The sequence below is a fragment of the Mustela erminea genome, chromosome 1, assembly GCF_009829155.1.
Source record: "Mustela erminea isolate mMusErm1 chromosome 1, mMusErm1.Pri, whole genome shotgun sequence".
Classification (NCBI taxonomy): domain Eukaryota; kingdom Metazoa; phylum Chordata; class Mammalia; order Carnivora; family Mustelidae; genus Mustela; species Mustela erminea.
The window spans coordinates 15,006,016-15,033,876 of NC_045614.1; the positions used below are offsets into that span (position 1 = coordinate 15,006,016).

At 56.8% G+C, this 27,861-nt stretch overlaps 1 protein-coding gene across 3 annotated transcripts; it reads left to right on the forward strand.

Annotated features, from left to right (window-relative positions):
• Positions 1-292: 292 nt before the first annotated feature.
• SLC25A42 (solute carrier family 25 member 42) lies at positions 293-27,861 on the forward strand. 3 transcript variants are annotated; one of them, XM_032316710.1, is made up of 9 exons: positions 293-382; positions 17,325-17,465; positions 21,041-21,146; positions 22,729-22,754; positions 23,627-23,793; positions 24,168-24,284; positions 24,894-25,045; positions 25,896-26,011; positions 26,219-26,366. In XM_032316710.1, exons 2-9 carry the CDS (start codon positions 17,385-17,387, stop codon positions 26,258-26,260), a joined length of 807 nt encoding a protein of 268 aa, XP_032172601.1. In that variant the 5' UTR covers positions 293-382; positions 17,325-17,384; the 3' UTR covers positions 26,261-26,366. The 3 variants fall into 3 exon arrangements, with proteins under 3 accessions (XP_032172601.1, XP_032172592.1, XP_032172612.1); XM_032316701.1 differs by lacking the exon at positions 25,896-26,011 and having other exon boundaries at positions 296-382; positions 26,219-27,861; XM_032316721.1 differs by lacking the exon at positions 25,896-26,011 and having other exon boundaries at positions 304-382; positions 17,351-17,465; positions 26,219-27,861.

Here is a 27,861-nt window from a genome sequence, read left to right on the forward strand (position 1 = left end):
TTCGGAGCCCTGCCCTTGCCCCTCAGGGATTGGTTACTAGGGATGCTCGTCTTCTGCCAGAGCTCCAATCCTCGCTTACCGCCCCGCTCTCACCTCCAGCATCTCGCACCCTGCAGGACCATCTCTGGGACCGAAAACCTTACCCAAAAGCCCGCCTCTACCCATCAGTGACTGGCCTTGGGAGCTGCCCGTCTGTCTCATGACAACCAATCGTTGTCTTTTTCGACGCCGACTGGCCATCGTGCAGCCAATCGGAGCGTGGCGTGAACCCCTCCCGCCGCGCGCGCTTGGGAGGGGTGGTGCGCGAGGCGGAGCCGAGGTGGCCGGAGGCGGCGGTGGCGGCGGCGGCGGCGGTGGTGGCGAAGGCGACTCGTCCCAGCCGGTGAGGGGGAGCAGAGGGCGCGGGGTGACGCAGGCGTCCGGGGACCCGCGCCCCTCGGGCCGAGCCAGGGCGAGGCACTGTCTTGTCGTTGGTCCGGGGGCGGGGGCGGGGGCGGGCGAAACAGGGCGTGACAGCAGCGTCGCAGGGGTAGGGAGAGGTTAAAGCCCCCTGCCCCACACACACCCCGCGTCTGGTGCTCTTTGGGGGCCTTTCTAGCCGGATCTGAACCCTCACAGTCCGCGCACACCTGACACCATGTCCCTCCTTGTTGACACCCCCCCCCCCCCAGTACACCTGAGACTGTCCACCTCGCTGACGTCCCCCACGCCTCTGGGGCTGTGTCTCCAGGCTCTTGGCACAGTTGGATCTTCACACCTATATGCACTTGAGTGCGTGTCCCCACCGATATTCTCCCTCACGCACCTGCCACCGCCCCCGTCCTTATGGATACCCCTCAGATCACCTAAAATCCTTCCTCTGATGAGACCTCCACACCCAGATCCATGCACCCCCACCTCTGCCACTGGGCCTACACCCCCTCCACTTACGCCTGAGCCTGTGGTGCCCAACTCGTGGCCCCCACTCACACCTGGACCGGTTCATATCCCCTCACTGCTTTTGCTCATGTCCAGGTCTGTGCCCCTCTCTTGCTTCCTTCCTTCCTTCAGCCACTTGGGTCAGGGCCTTCAGGTAATCTCCCCCATCCCTCCACCTGCCCTGTCTGTTTCCAGGCCTTCTCCATCACACAGCCCAGGCTGTGTGCCCACCTGTACTTTCTTAAATGTGCACCTGTATTTGTGCCCCTCTCTGTAATCCTTGAACCACAACCCACCACCACCACCACCACCACCCCCGTCCCGCATACATCCAGGTCCCCCAACATTCACCCAAGCCTAGCAATCTCAGGATATCACCCTCTCCCACCCAAAAGAAGAGCCCACCCAGATGTTATCTTTTCTTTTTTGACAGTCTGTAAAGTGATTTCCAGGCTTACAATAATCCCTTTGGCCAAGCAAACCCAGAATTATCTCCATTTTATCAGCAACAAACATAAAGAGACTTGAATTGGGGAGGCAGAGCCCATCCCTCCCTGAGCTTTGCTGACCCTTCTTTGTAGACCTTCCCCATTTTTGCCCATCTGTTGTGCTTTTCTCTGAGGAGTTGGTAGGGGAGGGGACCCCCACCTTCTCTGCAGCTGTTCCTCAGGAGTCATGACTTTGAGTCCGGAAAGACTGAGCTGGAAGGGGCGGCCCCTGATCGTTGCTGTAGCACGTGTCTCAGTGTCCCGGGCTGGGTGGGGGCGGGGATACTGCAGGGGCAGGACTTCAGCACCTTGGCTGCCTCCAGCGGCTGGGTCGCCTGGGAGGGAGTTACAGGCTTCCGGCCTTTGACCCCAGCTCTTGCAGTCCAAAGACCCTCAAGAACTCCTTGGGCTCTTAAAGTCGATAAACCTAGAGAGTAGGGAAACACTCTTCAGATTGAGGAGAGCTAATAACTGGGGCGCCTGGGTGGCTCAGTGAGGAGAGCTAATACTATAACCACTAGTGAGCCAAACTGTAAAACTGATGAGGTGCTGGGAGTAATGATCTTTCTGGAACTGTGTAAGTTCCCTGGAGTATGATTTGTAAGTGTGCAGCATAGAAGGAGACAGTAGCTTTGTTGTGGAAAAGTCATAACATGGTGTGGTTTCCTGTGAAGTCTGTATAGTGCCTCACCCCCTCTGTCTCTCCTGGCAAAGATGGTGCCAGAATATGCCAGAGGGTCATGTCACCTTCACCTTCAGAAACCGAAGCCAAGGGGGTTTTCTGTCCACATTCCAAGAGTGTCATTTAAGATGTTTGTGTTTATGTATGTGCATGTGTGTGTGTGTGTGTGTGTGTGTGTAGATGTATACATATATATGTGCATATACATACGTTTTATATACTACAGATGTACATATGTTACATATATACATATGCAAATATATAAACTTGGACAAAGTATTTGATTTATATGGTTAAAAAAATACAGAAGGACATACGGTGAAAACCAGGCGGGTTTGTCTGCACCCTGTACCCTTCTGGAAGCATCCATGGTCAACTTGCCCTGTTTCCTACCAGAGATAATCTATGGCTTGTATATCCCCCACCTCTTTTAAACCCCTGATAGATTTACCTGAGATTCTTACCAAATGGGTGTGCCAGTTTTATAGCCAGTTGCTTACCAACGACTGTTGAAGTTGTCACTCATACTTTCTCCTACAAGCTGCGCTGAAATGAATAGATGGACACAGTCATGAGCAGATACGCAACGATCATGTGTGGGTTCCAGCCCTGATGCTTCCGAAACCTCCTGGTCTTCAGGGAGCTTCCTAGGAGAGGCCAGGCCAAAGGGCATGTCTATTGAAATGGTAATGTTCCTCCCTCAGTTTTCTCTCCACTGTAAAACTGGCTTGCTTGTTTCCTCTCCCAGCCGCCAGAACAGTTAACAATCAAGTGTCCTGGTTTCTCCAGTCTGATAGGTAAAGCGCAGCCCGAGAGATCCTTTTGAACGCCACTTCTGGGCTTTCTGTCCATCTCTTGGGTGTTCTGGCCCGTGCAGTGGTGATTAAACATTATATCTCTATTCCTCTTCCCCAGTTGGACTAAAGTTCAATCCAAGGAATATTTGAGTCCCTCCTCTGTAGAGCTCTGGAGGAAACCTTGGGTTTGGCGAGGGGCCGGGTTGGGTGAGGGGGGTGGGTCCGTTACTTGCAAGAGACAGACCTGGTCATTGGCCACAGTCCTGGGAGGGGAGATTTAAGATTTTGGCTGTTACTAAGTTTTTGTTTTTCCCTTTGGATCCAGCAGGAGAACTTGACTGTCAGATGAGATTGAGATAAGTCAGATGTTAAATCTTTTGGGGGATGTTGTCAGCTGTTTCCCGCCATTGGTGCCAGGTGGAGGGCATCATCAGACTGAGGCCAGGCCTTTTGCCACCCGTCCTGTTTTTGTTCTTCGGTTTTGGCAGTGACACTAGAGGAATGCTGAGATGATCAGAACTATTAGCTTGATTGGGTTTTGCCAACCAGCTCTTTTTAAAAATGCGTTATATTTTCTATGTGGAGTGCGAAATATTTCTTAATAGCAAGTCCGTAATGTGCGTGTGTAAAGTGTAAAGGATAACAAAGCTGACACTCAGCTGAAGAGATAGAACATGGCCCCCGGCGGCCCCTCCCCGGTCACTGCGCTATTTTTAAAATATGCTTGTCAACGTTTGTTTTCTCCCCTGAGTACCTTTTGCTGCAGCTGAGTGCTTGGATTCTAGGGTCTCAACAAAGGTCAGCAGAAGCCAGGTTTTCTGTCGGAGCTGTGTCAACAGGAGCTGTGTCAACAGGGCTACCTGAGAGATCCAGGGAGGGGAGGAATGACCTCAGGGCCATGGGCAGGGCACCCGCTGGTGCCAGGAGCATTGGCCTTAGACTCCTGTCGTGTCAGCGTCCTGGGGCTGTTGTAACAGATTACCACAAACTGGGTGGCTTCAGACAAGAGGAAGTCATTCCGCCATAGTTGTGGAGGTCAGAAGGCTAAAATCAAGGTGTTGCTAGAGATGGTGGTGCTAGAGATGGATGGTGGTCTCCGCGAAATTCCTGTGTTGAAAGCTAATCCGAAAGTGATGGCTTTAGGAGGTGGGGCCTTGAGGAGGTGATTAGGTCATGAGGGTGGAGCCCTGCTGAATGGGATCAGAGGCCTTACCAGCGGGCCCTTGCCCTTTCTGCTTGGTGAGGCACAGCAAGAAGCCATCTGTGGACCAGGGAGAGGGCTCTCAACCAGACACGTAGTCTGCTGGCACTTTGATCATGGACTTCCCAGCCTCCAGAACTGTGAGACATATTGTCTGGAAGCCACCCAGGCTATGGTCTTCTGTCACCCGCCCCAACAGACTAAGACTGCAGGGTCGCTTCCCCCCAACGGACAGGAGGGAGAATGTCACCAGGCCCCTCTCCTGGCTTGGTGGCTGTTGGCAGTCCTCGGGGCTTTGGCTTACAGCCACATCAACCCAGTCTCTGCCCCCATCTTCACACATCGCTCTTCCCTTTGTGTTTTTCTTCTTACAAGGAAACCCATCAGTGGGATTTAGGGCCCGCCATAAATTCAGTATGATCTCATCTCAATATCCTTAACTCATTTCACCTGCAGAGACCCTATTTCCAAATTTGGTGACTTTCTGAGATTCTGGATGGCCATGAACTTTGGTGGGGGGGGCGGTGCACCATTTAACCCCTCCAGCTGCAAAGCCAGAATTTCTGCCAGGATGTTATTCAAAGAAGTGTGTGTCTGGCTGCCTCTGCTGTTTCAGGCAAAACAGGGCTGGGCGGTTGAAGTGGGCAGCCCCTCACTCAACCTGCCTTCTTACTGGAAGGTGGAGGCATCTGCCCAGAGCTAGCAAGGACGGAGACAAGCAAACGTGTTGCATGTATGTTTTGCTCTTTGCCCGCCCTCAGCTTGTGCTTACTGGACTGCGAGCTTGGTCCTAGATATTCCAGTCTGTAGAAGAGTCACCAAGGGGAGAACATAACAGGAGCCAAGATGGACACAGGTTAGCCCGAATCCAGACCCCTGTCCCTTTAGGCAAGTCACCGGTGGCACTCATGCTTTATGCTGCTGTTAGACATGAGCGTCTTTAAGACAGCCGAAACGCCACCATGGTGCCTGGAGCCTGGGCTCCAGGAATGGAACGAACTTGAAGCCTGACCATACCATTGTTCTACAGTCTGTAAATACCTGTGAGACAGGGACAGATGCAGAGGAGGCAGAAACACTGGGGCTCAGAAGGGTAGGGGACGGAGATGTGGATCCGTTCTCACCAAATGACCGGAGCTCTGTAATTGATGAGTTCTAGCAGAGGATTGGGATGCTAACGCAGGGAGCAGAAGGTTCTCAGAGATCTGAAAGCCAGCAAGGAGTTAGCTAGATGGCAAAGCATTGCAAGCAAAGGCAACAAGAGAGCCTGGGTATTTGGGAACACAAGGCAAGGAGTGTGAGAGGACATTGAGGGACCTGGTCCATGGAGCCCATAACAGGCACAGGAGGGGACTCACCTCGAGGCCACTGCCAACAAGGCACAGTCACCATACCTGAGCTCAGAGCCCTTAGCAGCCCAGCCCGTGCCTCCCCAGCACAGGGGACCGGGACCGGGGCAGGAGGTGACAACACCTTGTGACCATTTGCAAGCCTGCCTTGATGAAATGTGCCCATGAAGTGCTCCCGACAGATGTCATCGCCGTTATTCCATCTCTAGGTCATGTGCCTTTGCCATGGGATGAGTGGAAAAAGAGAACATACATGTTTGCATTCAGTGTTAATTAGCCATGCTGACCCAAGTCCCATCCAGTCTGTAGTATGTGTCCCTACCATAAGGGCAGGTTCCCAGGCCTCACTAAGCAGACCCCAAATTAAGCCTGAGGAGGAGCTCAGGAATCCCGTACAAGTGTCCTGGGGATTCTGGAACAGGTGTTCTTAGAACTCCCTGGAGTAGCAGCCCAGAGCTGGAGGAAGATCCTCTAGCTGAAGGAGGGGAGGGACGAGGCTGGCGGGCCTGGCTTCCAGCAGACTGGACAGGCAGACAGGACCCATTACTGGTCAGGCCTTAGGCTGGTCTAGCCTTGGGCTGGCAAGGGGGCATGTGGGAGCCAGGCCTTGAAGAAGGGATAGGTTTGGGGACTGTGAGCAGCCCCTTTGGCTTGGAGCTCACGGGTCAAAGCCAAGTGTCAGCTAGCTCTGAATGTCAGTGTGGGAGATGGCGCCACCCGTTGTGTGGGACAGGGGCGCTGGCATTGGCAGAGCGCTTGGCTGGAACACGTGCTTCCTAAACCATTGTCATGTGGTGGGCAGCAGGGCCCCACCAGCCAGCTTCTATTTAATGCTTTGGGGAAATGAACCTGGAGAAAGCAGGGGTGGGGCGATGCTGGACACCAGGAACTGATGCTTAGCTCTTTCAGAGGCCCTGGCATGGGGGATACAGGCTGAATGGTGAGATCTAGGAACTGGGGAGGCCCACTCAGTAGGACCGGGTGGTGTGCAATGGGCTCCATCCCAGCTCTGTCTGACTCCTTAGTATAAGGCGGAATGATACTTACCCACACCTGTGACCCAGCCGACCAGCGTTACCCCAGGAATAGAGTAACAGATGGAAACGGAGGCCTGGGGAGGCTGGCTTATTTATTTATTTATTTGTTTGTTTGTTTATTTGACAGAGGGAGAAAGAACACAAGTAGGCAGAGAGGCAGGCCGAGGGAGAGGGGGAAGCAGACTCCCCACTGAGCAGGGAGCCTGATGTGGGGCTGGATCCCGGGACCCTGGGATCATGACCTGAGCCGAAGGCAGACGCTTAACTGACTGAGCCACCCAGGCGCCCCCTGGGGAGGTTTAGTAACATGCCCAAGGTCACACGCCAGACCCCATCTTCCCACCACACCAGCGTGGTGTGGCTGGGAACCTATATGGTCCTACTTGGGGAAGGACGTGGACAGGGTAGAAGAGGTGCATTTCTGCTGCCCTGTGAGGGGCGCCCGAGGGGCCGGATGACAGATAGCAGAAGCCCCTGTTAGCAGGTATGTGCCTCTGACTGCTTGCTAAGCAAGGACCCTGAACACAGCCCCAGGCATTGCCTCCCATAGACACGCCCCCCCAGCCCAGCTGGGGAAGCCAGTGGAAAGCAGCCCCGTCTCGTGCCACAGGGAACCACAGAGTGCTCAGCATAGGGCAGAGCAACTAAGTTCTGGGAGGCAAGGCCAGGACGTTTAGGAAGGGCTTTGCAGGCTGTGGAGGAGTTTGCCAGGCCCAGGGTGGGGAGAGTATAGCCAAAGCAAAACTTGGTATGTCCAAAAAATTAGTGACTTCAACCAGCAAATAATTGAGTAGATAACAAGCACTGTGCTAGGCTCCCCCTGCGAAAACCCAAGACTTTTGTGGGGATGAGGGCTTTCCACAGGTGAGAGGAGCGTGAGTAGCGTTGAGTACCTTGGTTTGTTGTAGGTCATTCAAGTGCAGTTGGTAACAGGTGTCAGCAGCCCTGTGTTGAAAGGACCCAGGACAGTGATTGACAGTGAGATGTTCTGTGTCTTGCAGAGGCCAGTTTGTCTGGAAGACCCAAGTAGAAGCGAATGCAGCAGGGAGAGACGGGCAACAGCTGGTCGGGGCTGGGTCACCAGGGAACAGCCATTATGTAAGATGCTACCGCTCTCTTAACGGCAGAAGTTAATGCCCATTAACTGGAAAAGAAAACAGCCTTTATCAACAGCCAGAGAGGATGTTAATTGGCTTCCGTTTACTGAAAGATTACAGGATCCGTTCCGTGATGGCTTGTAAACTCCATCAACTGTGAAGCTGCCCCCCCACCCCACATACCCGCTCAACTGCGTTTGCGCAAACATTTTCTTTGTCGCCTGGAGTGGCGCGCCACGCACTCACCAACAGGAATGGTGGCCCTGGCCAGGGAGCTGAGGGAGTCAGGCACACGTGTGCGTGCGTGCGCATGTACCAGGATGGAGGCACACGCGGAGCTGCTGCGGGGATGGGGGTGCTTACAGACTGGGCTGCTTAAGATCCCAGAGCCCTGGTTCCCATTTCCTAGACCATGCCATTCAGTATGTTAGCTTGTGGAATTGCACCCCCCACCCCCGTCCTGCTTTGCTGTGCTTTTTGATGGGCGATAAGATTGCTTGAACAGAAATACGATGTGAAAAAATGAATTTTTGTTCACTGGGGCTGGTCTGTGACTGCTCTCTGCCTGTGGCATGTGGGGTGGAGGTGGCCCCATTGCACTTGACCCCTGGTTCTTAACCCCGCTGCTGGGGAAGACTCTGGCACCTGAACCCAGTTCATGGGTACCCCATGCATTCCAGAGAACACACAGGGTCTGGGCCCATTGGGGCCGTTGTCCACGGTTGGACACGCAGCACAGGGCTGGGAGAATGTATGGGAAACACACAGGTCAGGGCTCTGGGAGGTGCTGGGGACAGAAACCCATCTCAAGCTGGCTGAACTGGAAGGGGAACTTTGTGGGTTCTGGCACCTTCCATGTTCATTGATAGCTCCCAGGTTCTTCTGGCACCACTGGGCCCCAGGACAGCCCAGCTCGGCAGACATCCATCCCCTCCCTCCCTGAGCTTGGCTCTGTGTCAGCTGCCTTCAGGGCCTGCCTGCTTTGCTTTTCCTCCCAAGAAAAAGGGGACTTCTGACCGAGCGGCTCCCTCAACACTCCCAGTCTGGGTCTGGTGCTCCAAACTGAGGGTCACCTGGGTCACTCTGGAGTCAAGGGAAGGGTCAGCCCTCCCTTCTCCAAGGTGACAGAGGCAAAGTGGGTAGCTGCCCGCTGTGCTGTCTCCAAAAGGGGCCAGATAACCCTCCTGCACATGTGGCCTGCCTTCCAGGAGCTTAGACATCTCCGGGCTTTTGGTCATTGCCAAAATCATCAGCAGGTGTTCTTTGCAGGTGAGGAGGAAGGTGAGCAAGAGTGAGCAGTGAGTGTTGTCCCTCTGCTGCCATTAGCGTCCCCTGGGAGTTGAGAACACAGTGCTCCGGCTTGCGGTCAGTTGACCTGGGAGAGGCTGCGCAGCTTGAGGGTTTTTCCTTTTTAATGTTTAAACTTGTTTTAACTTTCATACAGTAAAGTGAGTAACTCCTGTGTACAGCTCAAGGCATTTTCCATGCGTGTTCACATGTGGAACCGGATTGAGGTGCAGAGCGTTTCAGTCCCCCAGCTGGCTCCTCGCTGAACCTTCCCTGTCCCACCTCCCACAGCCAATCCCAGTGGGATCTTTATCACCGCTGATGCTTCCTTGTCTGTGTTGGATCTTTCCGAATCGTGTCCTAGCACACATAACGTAGAACGTGCGGTCATCGGCTTTCCTTTGTGTGCAGTTGGTTGACAGCGCGTTCTCCTTCGTGTGCACCCATCACTGCCATCTCTCTCCAGAGCTTTTCTGTCTTCCCAGACTGAAACTCGGTGCCCATTAAACCCTGACTCCCCGCACCCCTCCCTCAGCCCTGGCACCCACGGTCCTAGTTTCTGTCTCTATGAATGGGAGGACTCTAGAGACCTATAAGTGGAATTAAATGTTTGTCCTTCTGTGACTCATTCGTTTCACTTCGCACGATGTCCTCAGGGTTCATCCGCAGTGTGGCTCGTGTCAGAAGGTCCTTCCTCTTTACAGCTCAGTGACATGCCACTGTTCGGACAGACCACGTTGTGTGACTGTGTTTGGATTGTACTTAGACTCAGTCAGTGCTCAGTCTTTCGCGCTGGCTTCTCGCTCTCCACTGTTATGTCCGAGGTTTGTCCCTGTCGTTGTGTGTGACAGCAGCTCATCCTTTTCTGTCGTGTGGCACCGGAGGCGTGTGACTGTGTTCACAGAAGGTGCTCGACATCCCCGTGAGACAGGCTGTACTAGCGATCCGAGTCCCCAGATGCAGTCTCAGGGTCGCCAGCACTGAGAGAGGTGCTGGGGGAGGCGTGTGGCGGTCAGCTTGGCTGCAGTCTGGAGGTGGAAGCACCAGCAGGGGTGTTGTGGGGCGTGGGTGTTTGGTGTTCTCCCACAAGCAGAGCCTTCGATAGCCCACGTGCACCCAGCCTGAGCTGCCTCCGGCCTTGGGGAGTCCCCTTTCTCCCTGCTCCGGCCACCCCGGGGAGCTCATTCCACCACTCCCACCCTGCACATTCCTCAGGAGGCCTTCCCAGACCCCAGGACAGACCCTGCCCTGCATCTCTCCTGCCGCAGAGTCCCACTCAGCAGCATCCCTGTGGGCCATCTGCCCGCACTCCCCATGCCATCTCCCCTGCCCACTGTGGTGCCACCTCCCCAGGGTGTACACTCTGCAGGCACATGGATCATCGGATTCAACCCCAGAGGGGTGTCCATATTGGACCAGAGCACGCCGGTCTTCAGGTCTCCCCTTTCTAGGACCATCCCCCTGAGTGTCAGGACAGGAGGATTCTAGAAACTTCAGCCCCCATCACAGGCTCCCAGCCTGGCCAAGGCCTGGCCTGCCCAGCAGCACCATTCCAACTTGCCGGGCTCCTCTTACTGGGAGCAGAGGAGTGAATTCCCTTCAGTGCCCCCTGCCCGGCCTCTGGGTAACCCAGAGTGCCCTGCGGAAGGCTGGGGCGGGGGGGAGGTGTCCCAAAGCCGGGGGAGCACGGTGAGCGAGTGGGGTCGAGGGATGACATGGGAGCAGCAAGGGCCAGGAGGATGAGCAGCGGAGCTGGGCCTCAGGCAGGAGCTTGCCCTGGTCCCTGCACCGCCCAGCCTCACCTCTGTGTCTGCTGAATCAGGCTCGGGCACATTCACACCTGTCCTCTGGCGTCCTGGTCCAGCTCCTGCCGCCGCTGGGGTCCTCTGGACTACGCTTGTTATCTGCACAGTGTCAGTCCTCCCACTGCCCTCCTGCCCCCACCCCAAACCTGCCCCTCCACCTCCCATGGGCAGAAGGGATCTCGGCCTGGAGCCAGCGTTGGAACAGCAGATCAGTAACAGAGCCTAAGTAGCCGTCCGCAAGGTCATTGTGATCTGAGTAAAGGACTGAGGAAGTCGGTCAGTTGGGAAGAAGAGAGCACAGTCTTGGTGTAAGAATTCCTAGTCACGGATGTCGATTCTCCGGCTCCAGGAGGGGAGCTTAACTCCCCCCCACTCCCCATGGAGAGAGGAGTCTGGAACAGGGTCACTCAGCAGGCGGACAGATGGCCGCAGACCCCACCTTGACCAAGAGGTCCAAGTCGGCCTCACCGGGATTAAGTCTGTACTCTGAGGTATAATGTCATGAGGGAGGCTCAGCTCTCCTCACCGGCGAGGTCCTCCCAAGACCACACAACCGCAGGCTCATGGTGAGAAAACACCTCAGACAGATGGGCTTGGGGCATGAGGGCGTGGGATTCTGGGGCAGAAGAGGGCAGCTGGGGGACTAAATGGCCAGACGGAACAAAGCCCAGAGTTGTGTGGACAGTCGTGTTGGAACAGGAGTTGTACTAGTCTCGCCGACCAGGCCAGCCCGGGCCGCCTTCACAACCAGCACCTCGGACCAGGCTCCCTCTTTGGTCGCCCTTCTTGGCTCTTCAGGCCGTGGCACTGCAGGGTCTCAAGAGGCCCCTGCTTCTTCTTTTTCTGTTTTATCAGATTCCGCCATGGGCCACTGTCCACTGCCCCTTATTGTCCTCCACTGCCAGGGAACCAGAGCCTCAGAATCCCTGGGCACTGTTTCACATGAGGCCCCACGTCCGGAAGGTAGGGCAGCCGGGGTTCCTCCCACTCAGACCTTCGGTCCATGTTTTCAGATGTCCGTGTTTCAGAATGTGTTTCAAACGCCCAGTCTGCTGTGTGCCTCATGCGCTTAGGTTGTGTCCAGGATATTAGGTTTTTCGAATCATGCAAGGCCCAGGGTATCAACCCCAGACATGATTTCTGCGGGCTTCTTCTAGGCTTGTGGGAGCCGGCAGACCAGGGCTACCTTCCAAGTTCAAGACTGGAAGTTCTCAGGCCTTGGTCCCTCAAGGACCTCTTCCCATTCCTTCCTTCTGCCAGGTGCCAGCCCACAGCAGGGACTGCTCACCCAGTGCCCCTCCTTGTCTATCCCTGCGGGTGGCCTCGCCAGCCCTTGTCTGCCTCTTCCAGGCTCCCGCCCCAGGCACAGAACCTTGGGCCCCTTGGCTTGCAGCCCAGGAACCCATGCTGTCCCTTTAGGTGCACGACACTTTTGTGAACAGGTTGTCCGAGGGCTGGGTACAAGTTATCCTCAGGGGATGCTTGAGGGAGGCCGGACCTTCACCCCGCTTTCCCTCCCCTGCTGTTCCTTCAGGTTAAGCAAAGTCTTAAGGGGCACATCGTTCTCTAGAAGAATCATCAGGTCCTGGGGCTGTCCAAGGGTAAGGGCTCCAAGGAGAAGGATATGGCCATTTGACTTTGGATATATGCCATATGACTTTGGAATCTGGTGTCAGGGTTGGATTTCCTTATGCCCTTGGTCTGACCCAAGTTTTTCTGTGTCTCATCAGCAAGGTGGAGAAAGAAACCAGTGACCACGACACCCCTAATTGATGGTGGCAGCGGTTACCACCATAGTTGTCTCCAGCAGGGGAACTCGTGCTGCCTTAGTTTTCCCCATCGGTAAAGCAGCACCCCTATCGGTGGCGAAGGCCGGTCAGATTAAAGAGCACGGGAGCAGAGGGAGTTCCTAAAACTGCCGTCATGTCATCGTGTGTAGCGTCTGCCTTCACCCTGTTCTCAGCCCACGTGCAGAGCCACAGGTGGGCCCTGGGTGAAGGCCTCAGCCTGAGGGCCTGCAGCTGTGACCTCCAGCACCCCACTCCCAAGAGAGACCAAGTCAGGCTCTCCCTGCCAAGAACGGTGCTGGTCTCCCCACAAACTGGGAGCCCCAGTCCCTTGCATGGGGCTCCCATGGCTGCCAGCGCCCTTCCCCAACCCAACACACTAAGCCCCTGGCTTGGAGGCCCCAAGTGAACAAGAAGGAGCCAGATCAGCCCCCCAGCCCCTCCACAGCCACAGGCATCTGAAGTGTGTTTCTCTGAAACCTCTGGCACATCCAGAAGCTCATGGTTTTCATAGGGCATTTTTTTCTTTAGTCTTTATTTTAGGGTGACAGAAAAGTAGCAGAAATGCTAAGAGTTCCAGTAGATGCTCCACCCAGCCACCCCCAGTGTTGGTTAGCACCGTACCGGGCACAGTCAGGTGGCAGAAAATAGGCAGCAGTGCCACGTGGGAGCTCCCCTCCAGTCTGGCCGCAGGCCTCCCCAGTGCTTCCCCTAAAGGGCTCCTTCCGGTCCAGACACCCCCCCCCCCCCCCCCCCCCGTCACACTATCTGCTTCCTCTGCCCAACCCATGACAGCTCCTCGGTGCTTCCCCCATCGTCCACAGACTTTGGACTTGGGCTGAGAACTGCTCGTTCGGGTGTCGCCCGGTGTCTCGGTGTGGTCTGTTTGCTGCTTCCTCATGATCCTTTGGGAGGAATCCCGCCGACGCCATGGGGCATCCTTTCTGGGGCACCACATGGGGGAGGCGAGCTGTCTGTCAGCCCTGTTGGCCCTGTCACGGGTGGTGTTGACCTTGATCACTTTGTCAAGATGGGGTCTGTTCATGAGTGACAGGCTGGGTGGCCTTCTCCTGTGGGGATGTGAGTCACACATTCCCTCTCCCCACCCCCCCACCCCCACCCCCCGTGTAGCTTCCCTTCCAGGCCTTCACTAGCACTTACCTATTCACCTTAGTGGCCCCGAGTCCTCATGCTCATGTATTGGGGAGCACACATTCCAAGGTGTTTGCCAGACCCCCGCCCCCTCCGCAGAGAGGTGTCCCTCCGGCCTCCCTCCGTGCCCGCCCCCATCTCATGCCCGTTGCGTTCCTGGCTCTGTACTTGCAAACTGCCTTCACGTGGAGTCGGGCGCCTTTCTGGTTTTCTTTGTTTTTTGTTTTTATCATATTTTAAAGATTTTAAAGTTGTTTCCTGGTGACCTGGCTGTTTCTTTGCCTTTTTTTTTTTTTTTTTTTTGTCTTGGGTTGGTTTTTTTGTGTTTTACTGACTTGAAAGAGCAAAGAACTCTACTTCTTAGAGAAATTAGCCTTTGGTCCAAGGGACAAACTCCGAGATCTTACCCCCCTCGTTTCCCCAGGGCAAGGATCTCCTTTCTACCCTGTGAGCCTTGGAGAGCTGCCAGGAGGCGCTGAACCCTAGGGAGCAGTTGGCAGTCTCAGACTGCCCGCTCTACTGGGGTGGGGTGGGGTGGGGGGCCGGTACACTCCCCGCTTCCCTAAAAAGGGCCCTCAGTCTTAGTGTCCTGTGGCGGCCATAACAAGTTGCCACAGACTGGAGGCATGAGACAACACAATTTCGTCTCACCATTCTGAGGTTCAAAGTTCAAAATAGGTGTGTGTCAGAGTGGGGGGGGTGGAGCCCCCCCGCCCCCCCCCCCCCCCCCCCCCCGCCCCGCACAGAAGGCCCCAGGGCAGGATCTTGTCTCTCCCAGTTCTGGAGACTCCCGGGGTTGTCCGGCTTGTGGCCACATCACCCCAGTCTCTGCCCCCAGTCGCATGGCCTTCCCATCTGTGTCTCCCCTCTGTCTTACCAGATCACGAAGGTGAGGGGATGATCCGGGATGATCTCCCTTCAAGATCCCTTCCTTAATTACATCTGCAGAGACCTTTTACCCAATCCCTTTGGAATCCAGTCACGAGTCGCAGGTGGAGATGTCTCTGGGAGAGCTCCCGTGACTTGCTTCCGGCGCGCTGTCACCTGCGGTGACACAGTCTCGTAGGTCAGCACGACTCTGTGTGGGGACTCTGTTTCTGTCCACAGCCACCACACCAAGGCCCCTTCATGAGTGGTCGGCATTGAGTTTCCGCAGCAGGTCCCGGAGTCAGGCACCTGAGGGAAGGAACGTCCCGCGGGCTCGACAGGCAGCCCCCTCTGAGCCTGCTTGGCCTGCCCAGTGAGGAGCCACCCCCACCTCCCGCCCCCGCCCTGCTGGATTCTAACCGGCTGTTGCTGCCTGGGTGGCTTGGAGCGGGAGTTGGAGGGAGGGTGAGGCCACAGAGCAGGGCCACTTGAGGCCGAGACCAAAGGGCTGGATCCTTTCTCAGGAAGGCACTTTCACAAAATGTGTCCACAGTAATGTGCCCACGTCCCCGACACAGCGCTGAGAAAGGCTGCACTGTCCATCGCATGCCCAGATGTGGGCATCATCCCCTGGGGTCCATAGCCTCGGTCCACAGCTGTCCACACCATGGGTCGGGATGATGCGGTCTCCATGTCCCCCACAAGCGAGGACGCCAGCAGCTGGCTTGAGACATTCCCTAGGGCCTAGTGTCTCCCTGTGTGTCGTGAACAGTTTGGGGTTTATATAAAAATTGGCAAAACTACCAGCTCCCCGATTCCCCACACACCTAACTCTCCCTACTAATGACATCTTACTTTCCTTTGGCACATCTGTCACAACTAATGAGCAGATACTGACAGGTGACTATTAATTAAAATCTTTGGTTTATTCAGATTGCCTCGGTTTTCCTTTTCTTGTCCCCAAATCCCACCTGACATCTAGTTGTCATGTCTCCTTGGGCTCTTCTGGGCTGAGACAGTTTCTCAAACTTTCTTGTTTTCAATGACCTTGATCGCTTTTTTTTTTTTTAAGATTTTATTTATTAATTTGACAGATAGAGATCACAAGTAGGCAGAGAGGCAGGCAGAGAGCCCGATGCGGGGCTCGATCCCAGAACCCTAAGATCATGACCTGAGCCGAAGTCAGAGGCTTAACCCACTGAGCCACCCAGGTGCCCTGACCTTGATTGCTTTGAGGAGAACTGGTCAGGTGTTTTGTAGGATGCTCTCCAGCTGGGATTTGTTTCGTGTTTTTTTCCTGGCTCACCTGGGTGATGGGTTCAATGAGGACCACACAGGTGAAGTGTCCTCTTTGTCACACCGTATCCATGGCACATGCTGTCAGCCTGACTCTTGGTGGCTATTGACCTTGATAACCTGGCCGAGGTGGCCTCTGTCAGATGTCTCTGCTGTAAAGTTACTCTCTTTGCCCTGTGGGTGCTGCACTCCTTGGGAGGAAGTTACCACGTGCAGCCCACACCCAAGGGGTGGGAAGTCACACACACACCCTTCCTCCAGAGCAGAGCAGCTACACAAATTATTTGGGATTCTTCTGCCTGGGAGATTGTCCCTTCCTATGTATTTATGTATTCAATAATCCTTTTCTTTCTTTCTTTCTTTTTTAAGATTTTATTTTTAAGTAATCTCCACACCCAGCGTGGGGCTCGAACCCACAGCCCTGAGCTCAGGAGTCCCACACTCCACCACTGAGCCAGCCAGGTGCCCCTAATCATTGACTTCTAACTGTGGGCTTGGGGTTATCTATTTTATCCCTCGGGCTGTGGTCCAGTACTTGTTGCTCAGGGTGTTCCAGCTTTGGTCACCGGCCGCTCTTTCCTTCCCCTCCCTCTCCTGTTGTCACACCCGCATGGGTTTGGTTCCTCCTTGGCAGCTCCGGGCGCTCCGGGCTCATTCCTGCCCGTCTTCCAAGCAGCCATTCCTCCTGGAGCCAGGGCCCATTTTAGGTAGGAATCAGCAGCAGAGGACAAGTGGAGGGGAATCCTATTTGTGCTTTCTAGGACCTTCTCCGCGCACCACCCCCCAACTCCGGCACTGATGTAGGGTCCCTGGGAGGACCTGGAAGGCAGGAGAGGCCTTCACAGCCCACTGTTGAGATGTCTGCGTCATTTGCAGCATTTTACAAGAAAGCGCCTTGATTTATTGGATAATCTTGAAGCACAGAAACAGAGACCTCAGGAACACCAGTGCAAGGTTGGCATCTTGGTGACATCCGTCCTTCATCCGTTTTTCAGTCTCTTCCTCTCCCTGTGGTTTGCTCAGCTTTGCAGATACTTCCTCCTCGAGGTTAAATGGAGGTTTCCAGGGACGAATCCTCAAGTATGAGGACCCTTTACTATAAGCTTGGCCAGAAAGATCAGGCAAACTCACAGTAGGAAAAAGTAATTTCCTAAGTGTTTCTGTGGAGAGATACTCAGGTCCAAGCTGATGAAAGCCCAGTGGGTGCTCAGGTCTAGGCAGGTGGGACCACCTCTTCCTCCTGCTGTGTGACCTTGCCAGGGTGGCTTCATGTCTCTGAGCCCATCTGCCAGGGTGGTACTAGGTTAAAAAAAAAAAAAAAAAGCTCAGAGGCTTGTGATGATCAGATCAGAGAGCTGACGAGGAAGGCGCTTGTCAGTGATTAGGCGATCGGCTCCAGGGACCAGGGTTGGGTGGCAGGATTGCAGGTGCCCACATCCTTCCCCCACAGGGGATGGAAGCCAGGCTGGGACGAGCGCCGTGCTGGGGCAGTTCTGGCTTCAGGTGACTCAGGGATGAGTCACAGGCCTGAGGCAGGTCGGGTTGGCCTTCCTCTCACCAGGTCTCACCCTGCCGCTTCTGTCCCAGGACCAAGTCTCCTGCCGCCCAGAGCTGGCCTGGAATGGGTAATGGTGTGAAGGAGAGTACGGCGCGTGTGCGTGAGGATGCCGAGGCCATCCTGCCCTCACCCGTCAGTTCCAAGGCAAGTACCCTGCCTCCGTGATGGGCGTCTTCCTGAGGTCCCTCTTCTGTGTTCCTGCACACCGCGGCAAATCGCACCCCCCCACACACACACGCACACACACGCACTCTGAGCCGAGCTGTGTTGTTGGGAGGCCGTGGGCGGAGTGGGGCGCTGGTTGGCCACCTTCTGTTCCATTTCAAGTCCCGTTTGTGATGTGGATCCAATCTGCCCAGCCACTTGGTATGACGCCAGAACCTCGCCCAGATTTTGGCTAGGATGCCAGAAGGTGTCCTTGAACTCCTCTCCCTGCTGGGATTTGCGACCAGGAGCATGAGAGAATGAGTCACGGGGAGGGCCCGCTGCGGGGGCAGACGCTCGCACGCAGGGTGTGCTCCCAGCTCCAAGTCTCCTCTCTGAGGTTCATCTCTGAGTCCACCCTTCACTTGAAGAGAAGGGATATTCCCTTTAAAAGAAGTGGGAGCAGCCCTGTCCTTGTTCACCGAAGAGGCCAGTAGGGGTTCTTGTGGCTGCACCTGAGCACATGCTGACCCAGCCCCACGCAGAAACCCGGCTCTGGCACCCACGGGCCATTCTCAAAGTCCGTGGGATCCAAGGCCACAGCAGGGTCATCCTCTGCCCACCCCACCCCCCAGCTTTCCCCAGATTCTAGATTGTTCTGGGAAGCACCAAGTGGGCAGGAGGACTGCTTTGTAGGGTCAGTGTGTGGGGCTGGTGTTGCCGTTGCTGGGCATGGTGTGGGGGACCAAGGCCAAACCCCAGAGCAGGCACATCTGTTCCTGGTGTAGCAAAGTTCCCAGCCCCTGGCGGGCCGGCTGAATCCCACCAAGCGGATGTGCCCAGCCATAGGCCCAGCGTCCATCATGCACTGGGACACCGCTTGCTGGAGCTGGTTTTACTCTGCGCTGGCCAGCACGGCTGTGGTCAGTCTGATTCTCGTGGCCAGCCTGATGGGGGGAGCCTACTCTGTCAAGTCCCATGTCTTACGAAGGAGCCGTGGGGCATTCACAGCCCACATGGCTCCTATCTGGGCCTTGCCTGCTTTCTCTCTGCTACGCTGTCTGGCTCATTCTTCACTTGAGGGTTCTCTCCGGCGGGCGGGTATGAAGCCTGGCCATTCCATGATGCCTGGGCTGAGCTCTTCAAAGAATCAACTGGCCCTGGTCACTTAAGAGTCACCGGGAGCGTTGGCCAAATGTGGCAGTGGCCCCCTCTGCTGAGCACGGGTTGGGCTTGCGGCGCATCCCCAGAGCGCCAGATCCTGAGTGAGGGTTTAAGGATGCACATGCCAGGCACGTGACCGTGAGCACCACAGGTGGCCCAGGCACCTGCCTGGTGAAGGCCACAGAATGGGCACCTTGGCTCTGCCTCTAGTAGCAGCAGGGCACACGGACCGACCATGGATAGGCCCTCAGCTCATGGCGGCTCACGATGAGAACGGTGCTCACCTTGACTCCTAGAGGAGATTGGGGGCCGGCTGGGCCTCGGAGCTGGTGCAAGGAATACCACCAAACCTTCTGGTGCCTGACATCCACAGTTCACAAAGTGGGTGTAGATAGCCAGACCTCCAGAACCTTGCTGTGTGATCCAGAAAAGGCAGGGGTCCCCCAGTGACAGGCTTCTATCAGCAAGGAGGAGATGGAACCCCACGGTGAAGCTCCACCTCAGAAACTTAGAAGGGAAAACAGTGCCATGGGAAGTTGCTTCTTCAGGGAGGGGAGATCCCGGGGACATTAAGAGAAAGGAGCTGAAGCCCTCCAGGGACAGGGCCGGGTCGCAGGGTGTCATGGCCCCAGGGAGCACCCAAACCTGGTCCCAGACAGCACGTTGGTGTGTCAGAGGTGAGGAAAGGGGATCAGAGAGGCATTGGTCACTGTAGGCAATCAGAACAGAGCCCAGGTTCAGGCCAGGTGTGTAGACAGACTTGGAGCCCAGCCCTTTACCCTGATCCACCCACTGAGCCAAGCAAACCTGGGGAGTCGCCCTGGACCCCACCATGCCCACCCAGACCCAGGCTGCCGGTTGTACTCCCCACATGCCCCTTATCTGTGCCCTGGTCTTGCCCCCCATCTTTTCACCCTGAGCTTCTGCAGGCGCTGCCTCCTCTCTGGTTAACAGTTAAAAGGGTCTGCCTACCTTCCGTGCATCTCCATTTCTCTTTGGGTAAACCCCAGCCTGCTTGCTGAGCCCACAGGCACCGTGGAGTCTAGCCCCCACCTGCCTTTTGTCTCCTCCTCCTCGTGCCCCCTCCCTTTCCCTATGTCAGCCACCCTGCCTTTCTTGTGGTCCCCTGGGACCCCCAGCTTCTTTTCAGCAAGGCCCCTGGGTGTTCCATTCCTCCCCCTCTAATACACACACACATCCCGGTTAGCTGCACCTCAGCCCCCTACCCCCACCCCCCATTTTCTCCTGGGACCCTAAGCCCCCTCATTATGGTCATCCTAGATTGGTGACTCCACACATTTTTTATTTAATTTTATTTATTTATTTATTTATTTATTTATTTATTTATTTATTTATGAGAGGGAGGGGGACAAACAGACTCTGTACAGAGCCCAGAGCCCGATGCGGGGCTTGATCTCAGGACCCTGAGATCATGACCTGAACCACAGTCAAGAGTCGAGCACCTAACTGCCTGAGCCACCCAGGTGCCCTACACGTTTGTCTAAAGCTTCAGTTCATGTCTGGCTCTCCCTGTGGACTAGTAGCCCCAGGGACAGTGGAGTGTTGTACACATCCCTACCCCCCATACACACACGTGTTTCATGGCCCCTCGGGGCACCTGCTTCCTGTCAGACTCCAGGGAGTCCTGGGATCACTGACTGGCCTGCCCCGCACCGTCCTTCCTCACTGCAGAACCACGGAAGATGCGAGCCCCTCCGGTCCCCAGTGCTCCTCATGATTGCTTGGCAAGAGCTCTGTGGCCAAGTCAGCTGGGGGGACGGAGACTCCAAGCTGATGAGGGGACTTCTTGTGCGACTCCTCACGGGGAGCTTCGAGAAGACTCGGGAAGGTGCTGGCTCTGAGGCTGGCCTAATGATGCAGGCTGGCCACCATCACCATCACCCTCGCCTTGGCTGACCACTGTGGACCTGATGGAACTTTGTGGAAAGGGGTCACACGGACACGGGGTCTGGTTGCCCGACCGCGGCCTCATCCCCGGACCATAGGGGCCCTTGTCCAGCACACACAGGCAGTAGGCACAGCCTGTGTCTCCACTTAGGGTGGAGTGACCCTTCTGTTTGGGGTCAGTCTTACTGTAGGCTGTCCCGAGAAGTTGGAAATTCATGGGACAGCCCCACCAGTGGGTCACCTCTCATGCTGATGGTCCCTGTCCCCTGGAAGCTTTTCACTATGTCCCACCCAGGTTCTGTGGATGTTGGACTCACGACGCCTTCCCTCTGCCCTACAGTACCCCAGGCCCAGCAGGGGTACTGTGAAGCCTGAACAGCTGTGCCTTTTACAGCCCTTGACTGAGGACAGAAGGAAGATGCTTCTGCTCGGGGAGGTCCCTCGCAGAGCCGACCCCTGTCCGTCCCTCCCTCGTGACAGACTGTGTGTGTGTTTTCTTGCAGAGTGATCACAGGCAAGTTCTCAGCTCCCTCCTGTCTGGGGCCCTGGCGGGTGCTCTTGCCAAAACGGCTGTAGCTCCCCTGGACCGAACCAAAATCATCTTCCAAGGTAAATGCCTCCTGTGCATCTGTCCTGTGTGCCAGAGAGGCTTCCCAGCAGCCCCCCTCCTCCGCAGCCCCCAAACTGCACTTACAAATGGGCTTTAAAAATGCCTCTTTAAAATCCACTTAGAAGCCCCGTTAGCATCCCAGGGCCGCCATCACAAAGTACCACAAACCAAGCAGCTTCCATTCCAGAGGCCAGAAGTCTGAAATCGGGGTGCCAGTGGGTTGGTTCCTATTGTGGACTCCAGGGGAGAAGCCCTCCTTGCCTCGTCCAGCGCCCCAGGCTCCAGGGATCCCTGGCTTGTCGCAGCACCCCAGTCTCTGCTTCCCCCCCCCATGGCGGTGTCCTCTCCTCTTAGAAGGATACTTGTCATTGGATTTAGGGCTCACTCCACTCCAGTATGACCTCATCTTAATAAAATTATATCGGCCAAGACCCAGTTTCCAAGCCTTCAGTTGTACTGGGCTCAAGGGCACAGACATATCTTTTGGGGAGGCCCAGTTCAGATGACCATCAGCCTCCCTCCTTGGGTTAAGCAGCCATAGGATCCCCTGAGGATGAGGCCTTTCTGTCCCACAGACAGTGACCGGTGCCTACAGGAGGGCAGGCATAAGCCGGGACCCCTGCCCCTCCGCCGTTGGGGAGGAAGGGACTGCAGATTCAAGCCAGGCCATCCCCACTTGTGCGAGCTGGTCCCTTAGCCTCCCCATGCCTCGGTTTCCTCATCCACAAAACAGGACATTCATAACAGCCTCCCAAAGGCGCAAGCTGGCATGGGAAAGGGCCTTCGGCTGGGCGCCCAGCTCCCCTTGCGTCGGCAGCGTTGTTACCTGGAGCGAAGGCACAGCGTTGTGCCCTGCAGGGTTAAAACCGGCCGCATCGGCGTGCGCACACGTCTGCACAGATGGCTGTGCGAGGGTGTCCTGGGAGCATGGCAGACACTCGGCAGATGCTCTGGGAATGAGGAGAGGGAGGCTGCAGGACACAAACCCTTGTGGCCGCAGCGGCTCAGACCCCTGCCAGCAGGGCACCAGGTGGCGTCGGGGAGCAAGGTGCAAGCGATCGAGGGTGGGAGAGGCTGGTCAGGGGCGCCATGCCCGCCCCCGGAGAAGACAGGGCCAGCTCTGGGCAGAGAGCACAGCGGGGCCTTGTTCTGAGAGGCCCAAGGCTCTCCGTCGCTCTGCACAGCTGGCAGCGAGGCCTTTCCTGAAGGGGTTTGGTTGACTTGGGGTCCACCCGGGTGCGGGGTGCTGAGTGTCAACCCCAAGAGGCACAGGTATCTGCAGAGACCCTCACTTTTCCCAGGAGTGAGGTGGCAGCTCAGTCCCCCTGCCTGGGGATAAGTCAGCATGTGGGACTTGGGGGGTGGGGAGGTGGGCTGGGCAGGGGGTGGTGGTGCGGGTCGCAGCAGGTGAGGCGGTTCCCTGGAGGAGGGTGACCCTGCTTGGGCATGCCCCGCCCCTCGGCCCCTGGCCGGGAAGCATCCACACGGGTGGGTCTCGCTCCCTGTGCATTGGGGGTCCCGCAGACCCAGCTCTTCCCTTCACAGCTAATGGTCTCTGTTATGTTTTTGGTTTTTTTCCAGTGTCTTCAAAGAGATTTTCTGCCAAGGTGAGCCACTAAGTCACTAACTCCTGGCTCTGGGGCCACTACCATGTTCCCTACTAGGCTGGCAGGAGGTGATGGAGGCACAGGGCCCGGGGGTGGAGGGAGAGGCTTTACAGCGTGTTTTTTCCATCTGGTTCCTCCACAAGCCAGTTCCCCGAGCTACCAGGGGGCCACCTGTCCTGGCACCCCAAGCTCTGCCCAGGTGTAGCCCATTCTGGCAACTAACAGGAGACCCCCCCACCATCCTTGGGGCGGTGGGGAGGGGACTTGGAGTTCACATTTTATTCTTTTTTTTTTTTTTAATTTTATTTATTTATTAGCGAGAGAGCAAGTACAAATGCAAGAGCAGGGACAGCGGGAGGGACAGGGAGAAGCAGGGAGCCCGAGGTGGGGCTTGGTCCCAGGACCCCGAGATCATGACCCAAGCCAGAGGCAAATGTTTAAGCAACTGAGCCACCCAGGCGCCCCCCCGTTTGATTCATTTTTAAACAGAGGGGGCATTACCTTCTTGGGGAAAGAGAAAGCATGTCTTTAAAAGCTAGACTACTAGACCGACCGACCACACACCTTCTCTGTGGGGCTGCCGTCTGCAAACCTGGCTTGCCCTGGCTCACTTTACTCCTCGTAAGGTCAGGGCAGTAGGGAGAGAGGGGTCCCCGTGCGGGGGATGTGGGGGAGAATGTGAGGGAGAATGTGAGGGAGATAAGGCGGCCGGGAGGGTTTCGCTGACGTGGGCCCCTGTCACAGCATCTGCAGAGACCCTCACTTTTCCCAGGAGTGAGGTGGCAGCTCAGTCCCCCTGCCTGGGGATAAGTCAGCATGCGGGACAAAAGAGGGTGCTCACGGGGGAATGCTGACCTTCCCCTCCCCGCCAGGAGGCCTTCCGGCTGCTGTACTTCACCTACCTCAACGAGGGCTTCTTCAGCCTGTGGCGTGGGAACTCGGCCACCATGGTGCGCGTGGTGCCCTACGCCGCCATCCAGTTCAGCGCCCATGAGGAGTACAAGCGGGTCCTGGGCCGCTACTATGGCTTCCGGGGGGAGTGAGTGCCCGCCCCCACCTGTCCCCACCCCCCCCAACCCTCTTAGCTCTGTCCGGTCACCCTGCCCTCCTGCCCTCCACACGCTTGCCATGGCAGAAGTCCTTCCCTGAGAACCCAAGTCCCCAGAGGTCCCATGATCCCAGCTTGCCCCGCAGTGTCTGCAGGGAAGGAACTCTTCCTTCATTTATCCGCACAAGCCATCAGGAAAAGACAGCAGCCATGGGAACCTCAAAATGACATCCACCCCAGGGACCCCACTACTCAGCCATGAGGAAGCCAGCCCCTGCCCTTCGCTTGGTTCTCCCCACTGGCTGAGACCTGTGGGCACCCCGAGTCTTGAGGGGGTCTCACTTTCTCGCCTCCCCCTCTTTCAGAGCCCTGCCCCCATGGCCCCGCCTCCTCGCAGGTGCGCTGGCCGGAACAACAGCTGCTTCACTGACCTACCCCCTGGACCTGGTCAGAGCCAGGATGGCCGTGACCCCAAAGGAAATGTGAGTCCCCAGGCCGGGTGGGCCGCCTGCAGCCGTGCTAAAAAGGCACTAATTGTTCTCCTCGCCCCGGGCTCAGCTTCTGCTTACATCACGTCCAAAGTCTGCACTTCTTTAAAAGATTTATCCAACCATTTTTAGAGAGAGAGTAGGGTAGGGGTAGGGGCACAGGGAGAGGGAGAGCACAAATCCCAAGCAGACTCCACACTTGAGTGTGGGGTCTGACATGGAGCTTGATCCCATGGCCCCGAGATCATGACCAGAACCGAAACCGAGAGTCGGACCTTTAACCAACTGCACCACCCGGATGCCCCGCCCCCCTCCAACTCTTCGTTTTGAATTAGCACAGGTAGGTTACACGTGGCCACAGTTAAAAGACAAAGGCCGCTCCCTGCAGTGATCTGGCCTGTGAAGGTGGGATATGGCCCGAGGCACCCATTTCCCCCTCCAGTGACAAAGATTTCACAGTGCGGTTGTGTTCCTTAAAGAAAGCAAGCACCTACATCCAGCCCCCGGCACCCCCCCCATTGGGGGGGGCAACTGTGCATTAGAGGAGGCCAGCGGCCCCTCTCTGTGCCCGCGAGCCACCCGCCCCGTCCCTCTGTCCTGCAGGTACAGCAACATCTTTCACGTCTTTATTCGCATCTCCCGCGAAGAGGGTCTGAAGACCCTCTACCATGGCTTCACGCCCACCGTGCTGGGGGTCATTCCCTACGCGGGGCTCAGCTTCTTCACCTACGAGACGCTCAAGAGCCTGCACCGAGGTAAGGGGCTGGTGGGGAGGCCGCACAGGCCACACAGGCCGCGCCTCCCCGGGGCCATGCTTCCCCGGGGCCACGAAGACTTAAGAGGCGGGCCACTGAGGTCCCTGCCCTGGGAGGGACAAGCTCCCGGCCAAGGTCCAGATCAGAACGGCACGGACACCAGGCCACCACGGAGGCAGCTGGACTCCCAGCCTTCCTTGCCGAGTTTGAAGACCAGCTTGGTGACATCCTGAGTGTCACCAAGAGTAGTGGCAGTCACTTGTGCCCAAAGCGTCCAGATAACAACCTAGCCAGAAGGGGAAGAGGGCTCTTGGGTGGTGGTAATTTTGAGGAATTCAGAAAGCACAGAAGCGTACAGAGAACAGTATACTGCTACCTGGACCAGCTACTCCAGGCAACCAGGTGTTAACAGTGTTCCAAGATGGTTTTTGTTAAAGAAAGCAAATGTTCCCGCTCCCAGCTCTGCTCCCTCTGCAGGGCCCCAGGCCACCTGTGAGTCCATCCTGCAGTATCCGAGGCTCTGTCCCATCGGCTTTGTAAGCCGGCCTCCCCTGTTCCCAGGTTGTCGGGGATCAGCCCGACAGTGATCACAGGTGATCCCCCCTGTGTGTTCTGTGTGAGCCCCAGGTTTTGGCATTTACTCCACTCCCCCCTCTGCCCAGCCCCATCCCTGCTCACTCAGCCTCCTCGGGTGCTGGTGGAGTCCTTCACCCTCGGCCACTGTGCGCGGTGAGGAACGCTGTCTCACGGGGCTTGCTCCTATTAAATTTATAAGCCCATGTTTTTAAAGAACTCTGTTGTTTGGTTGCTGCCCCCTACTCCATCCTGCCCACATGTCCTGTCCTGGCAGCTGCTCACCCTGCCTGCCCCTGTACCCCTGTGGACAGTGCCCATGGAGCAGGCTGGGGGCGTGGAGAGGGCTGCCAGCCGGAACAAGAGGGATCAGATGTGAGCTCGCTGTGCTCGGTAGGACTTGGCTAAGTGATTATTTGTGCATTTCTGCCTTTCTTAAAAAGTTTTCTTCTCAAAAGGAATGGCTAGAGGGTAAGAAGGTCCAGGGTGGGAAGGCCCTAGGGAGCAGGGGGTCGGATTGTGAGCTCTGAGCTCTTGTGAGCGCCAGCTCGGGGGTCCGGCCCCCACACAATGACGCTGCCCCTCTGTGCCTGCCCGCAGAGTACAGTGGCCGCCCGCAGCCCTACCCCTTTGAGCGCATGATATTCGGGGCCTGCGCCGGCCTCATCGGGCAGTCGGCCTCATACCCGCTGGACGTGGTGCGGCGGCGCATGCAGACGGCTGGGGTCACCGGGCACCCGCACGCCTCCATCGTGGGCACGCTGCAGGCTATCGTGCGGGAGGAGGGCGCTGTGCGCGGCCTCTACAAGGGCCTGAGCATGAACTGGCTCAAGGGCCCCATCGCCGTGGGCATCAGCTTCACCACCTTCGACCTCATGCAGATCCTGCTTCGGCACCTGCAGAGCTAGGGACCCGCGCGCCAGGGAGCCGGGCTTCCATGTGCGGTGGACCACCGACCCCTTGTTTCTGAGCCTGTGGGGTGAGGGTGCGCTTGATTCCACCCTGGGAACCGGGACGTCGGAGCACCTTGTAGAACAAGCTGGGGGGCCTTGTCGGGGTCCCAAAGGCAGCGGTCCTTGAAGTGCAATGTTGGGACTGGTGGGCGGGGCCTCTCGCGCTCTCCCCAGCCCTCCTCCCCAGGCGGGAGGCCCTGCTTCCTGGAGGGGCTGCCCTAAATGCCCCAAGCTGGGAGTGACCAGCGCCACCTCCTGGTGCTCTGTGACCTGGGACACGGTCCTGGTTCTAGTGACCCAGTGCCCATCGGGCCTGGAGCCAGACTTCGCCTGCCCCTGTTCTTACAGAGAGGAGGGAGCCCCAGGATGGACAGAGAGGCCCCAGCCTCCCAGCCCTGGTGAGGTGGGGCTGTCCTCGTTTTCAGCTGGGCTAGAAAAATAGTATCTTGCCCCCCAACCCTCAAACCCACTTCCCCCGCCCACCTGTCTTGCCTTTGCCATTACTTCCCAGATGACATGACTCCTCTGTCACCAGAGCCTCCTGATCAGGAACAGGTTTCTCCGGATAGCATTATTTGGGTCCTGGACTCCGTGGCCCAAATAGGGCCCCAGGAGTGGGTCATCTCCTCTCTTGCCCACCCACCCGGTTTGTAATGTTCCCAGGAGGGTTGTGCTGCCTCCAGCCAGCAGGGTTTGTGGAATCGCCATGGCTTTGGGCCTGAGTCCTAACCTGGAGGCATCTGCCGGGACCCAGGTCACCTCCTCTGGGCCAGGAAGCTCCCACCACTGTCCCACAGGCCTCACCACCAGAGGCCAGGCCTCAGGCCCTAACCCTCAGCCCCTAGGCACAGTGGCTCCTGGGAGGCCTGTGGCATCTGACGTGTCCCTGGCTCCTCTCCCCCCCTTAGCAGGCACTTGGCCAGGACTGGGGCAGTTTAAGGCACACAGGGTAGTCTGATTTGCATAAACAGAGTGCATGGAGGTGACCCGCAGCCTTGATCCTCCCAAAGTGAGAGCCCCTGAGACATTGTGTGGCCTGGGGGTGGGCAGTCAGGGTACCCCAGGGAACCCCCAGGGAGTGGTGTCGGAGATGTTCCCTGGGGTCTGCCGGGTATCACAGATGGAGAAACACCCATTTCTGAATGACCTGTGGAGTTTCTTGATTTCTTTTGGCTTTGCTTTTCAATCAGGCTGCCCCTGGGTCTAGTCACAGTAAACCCTAACCGGCCTGATCTGGTTCCAGCAGAGAGTGACCAGAGGGTGACCGGATCCATGGGCAGCCACCCTGTG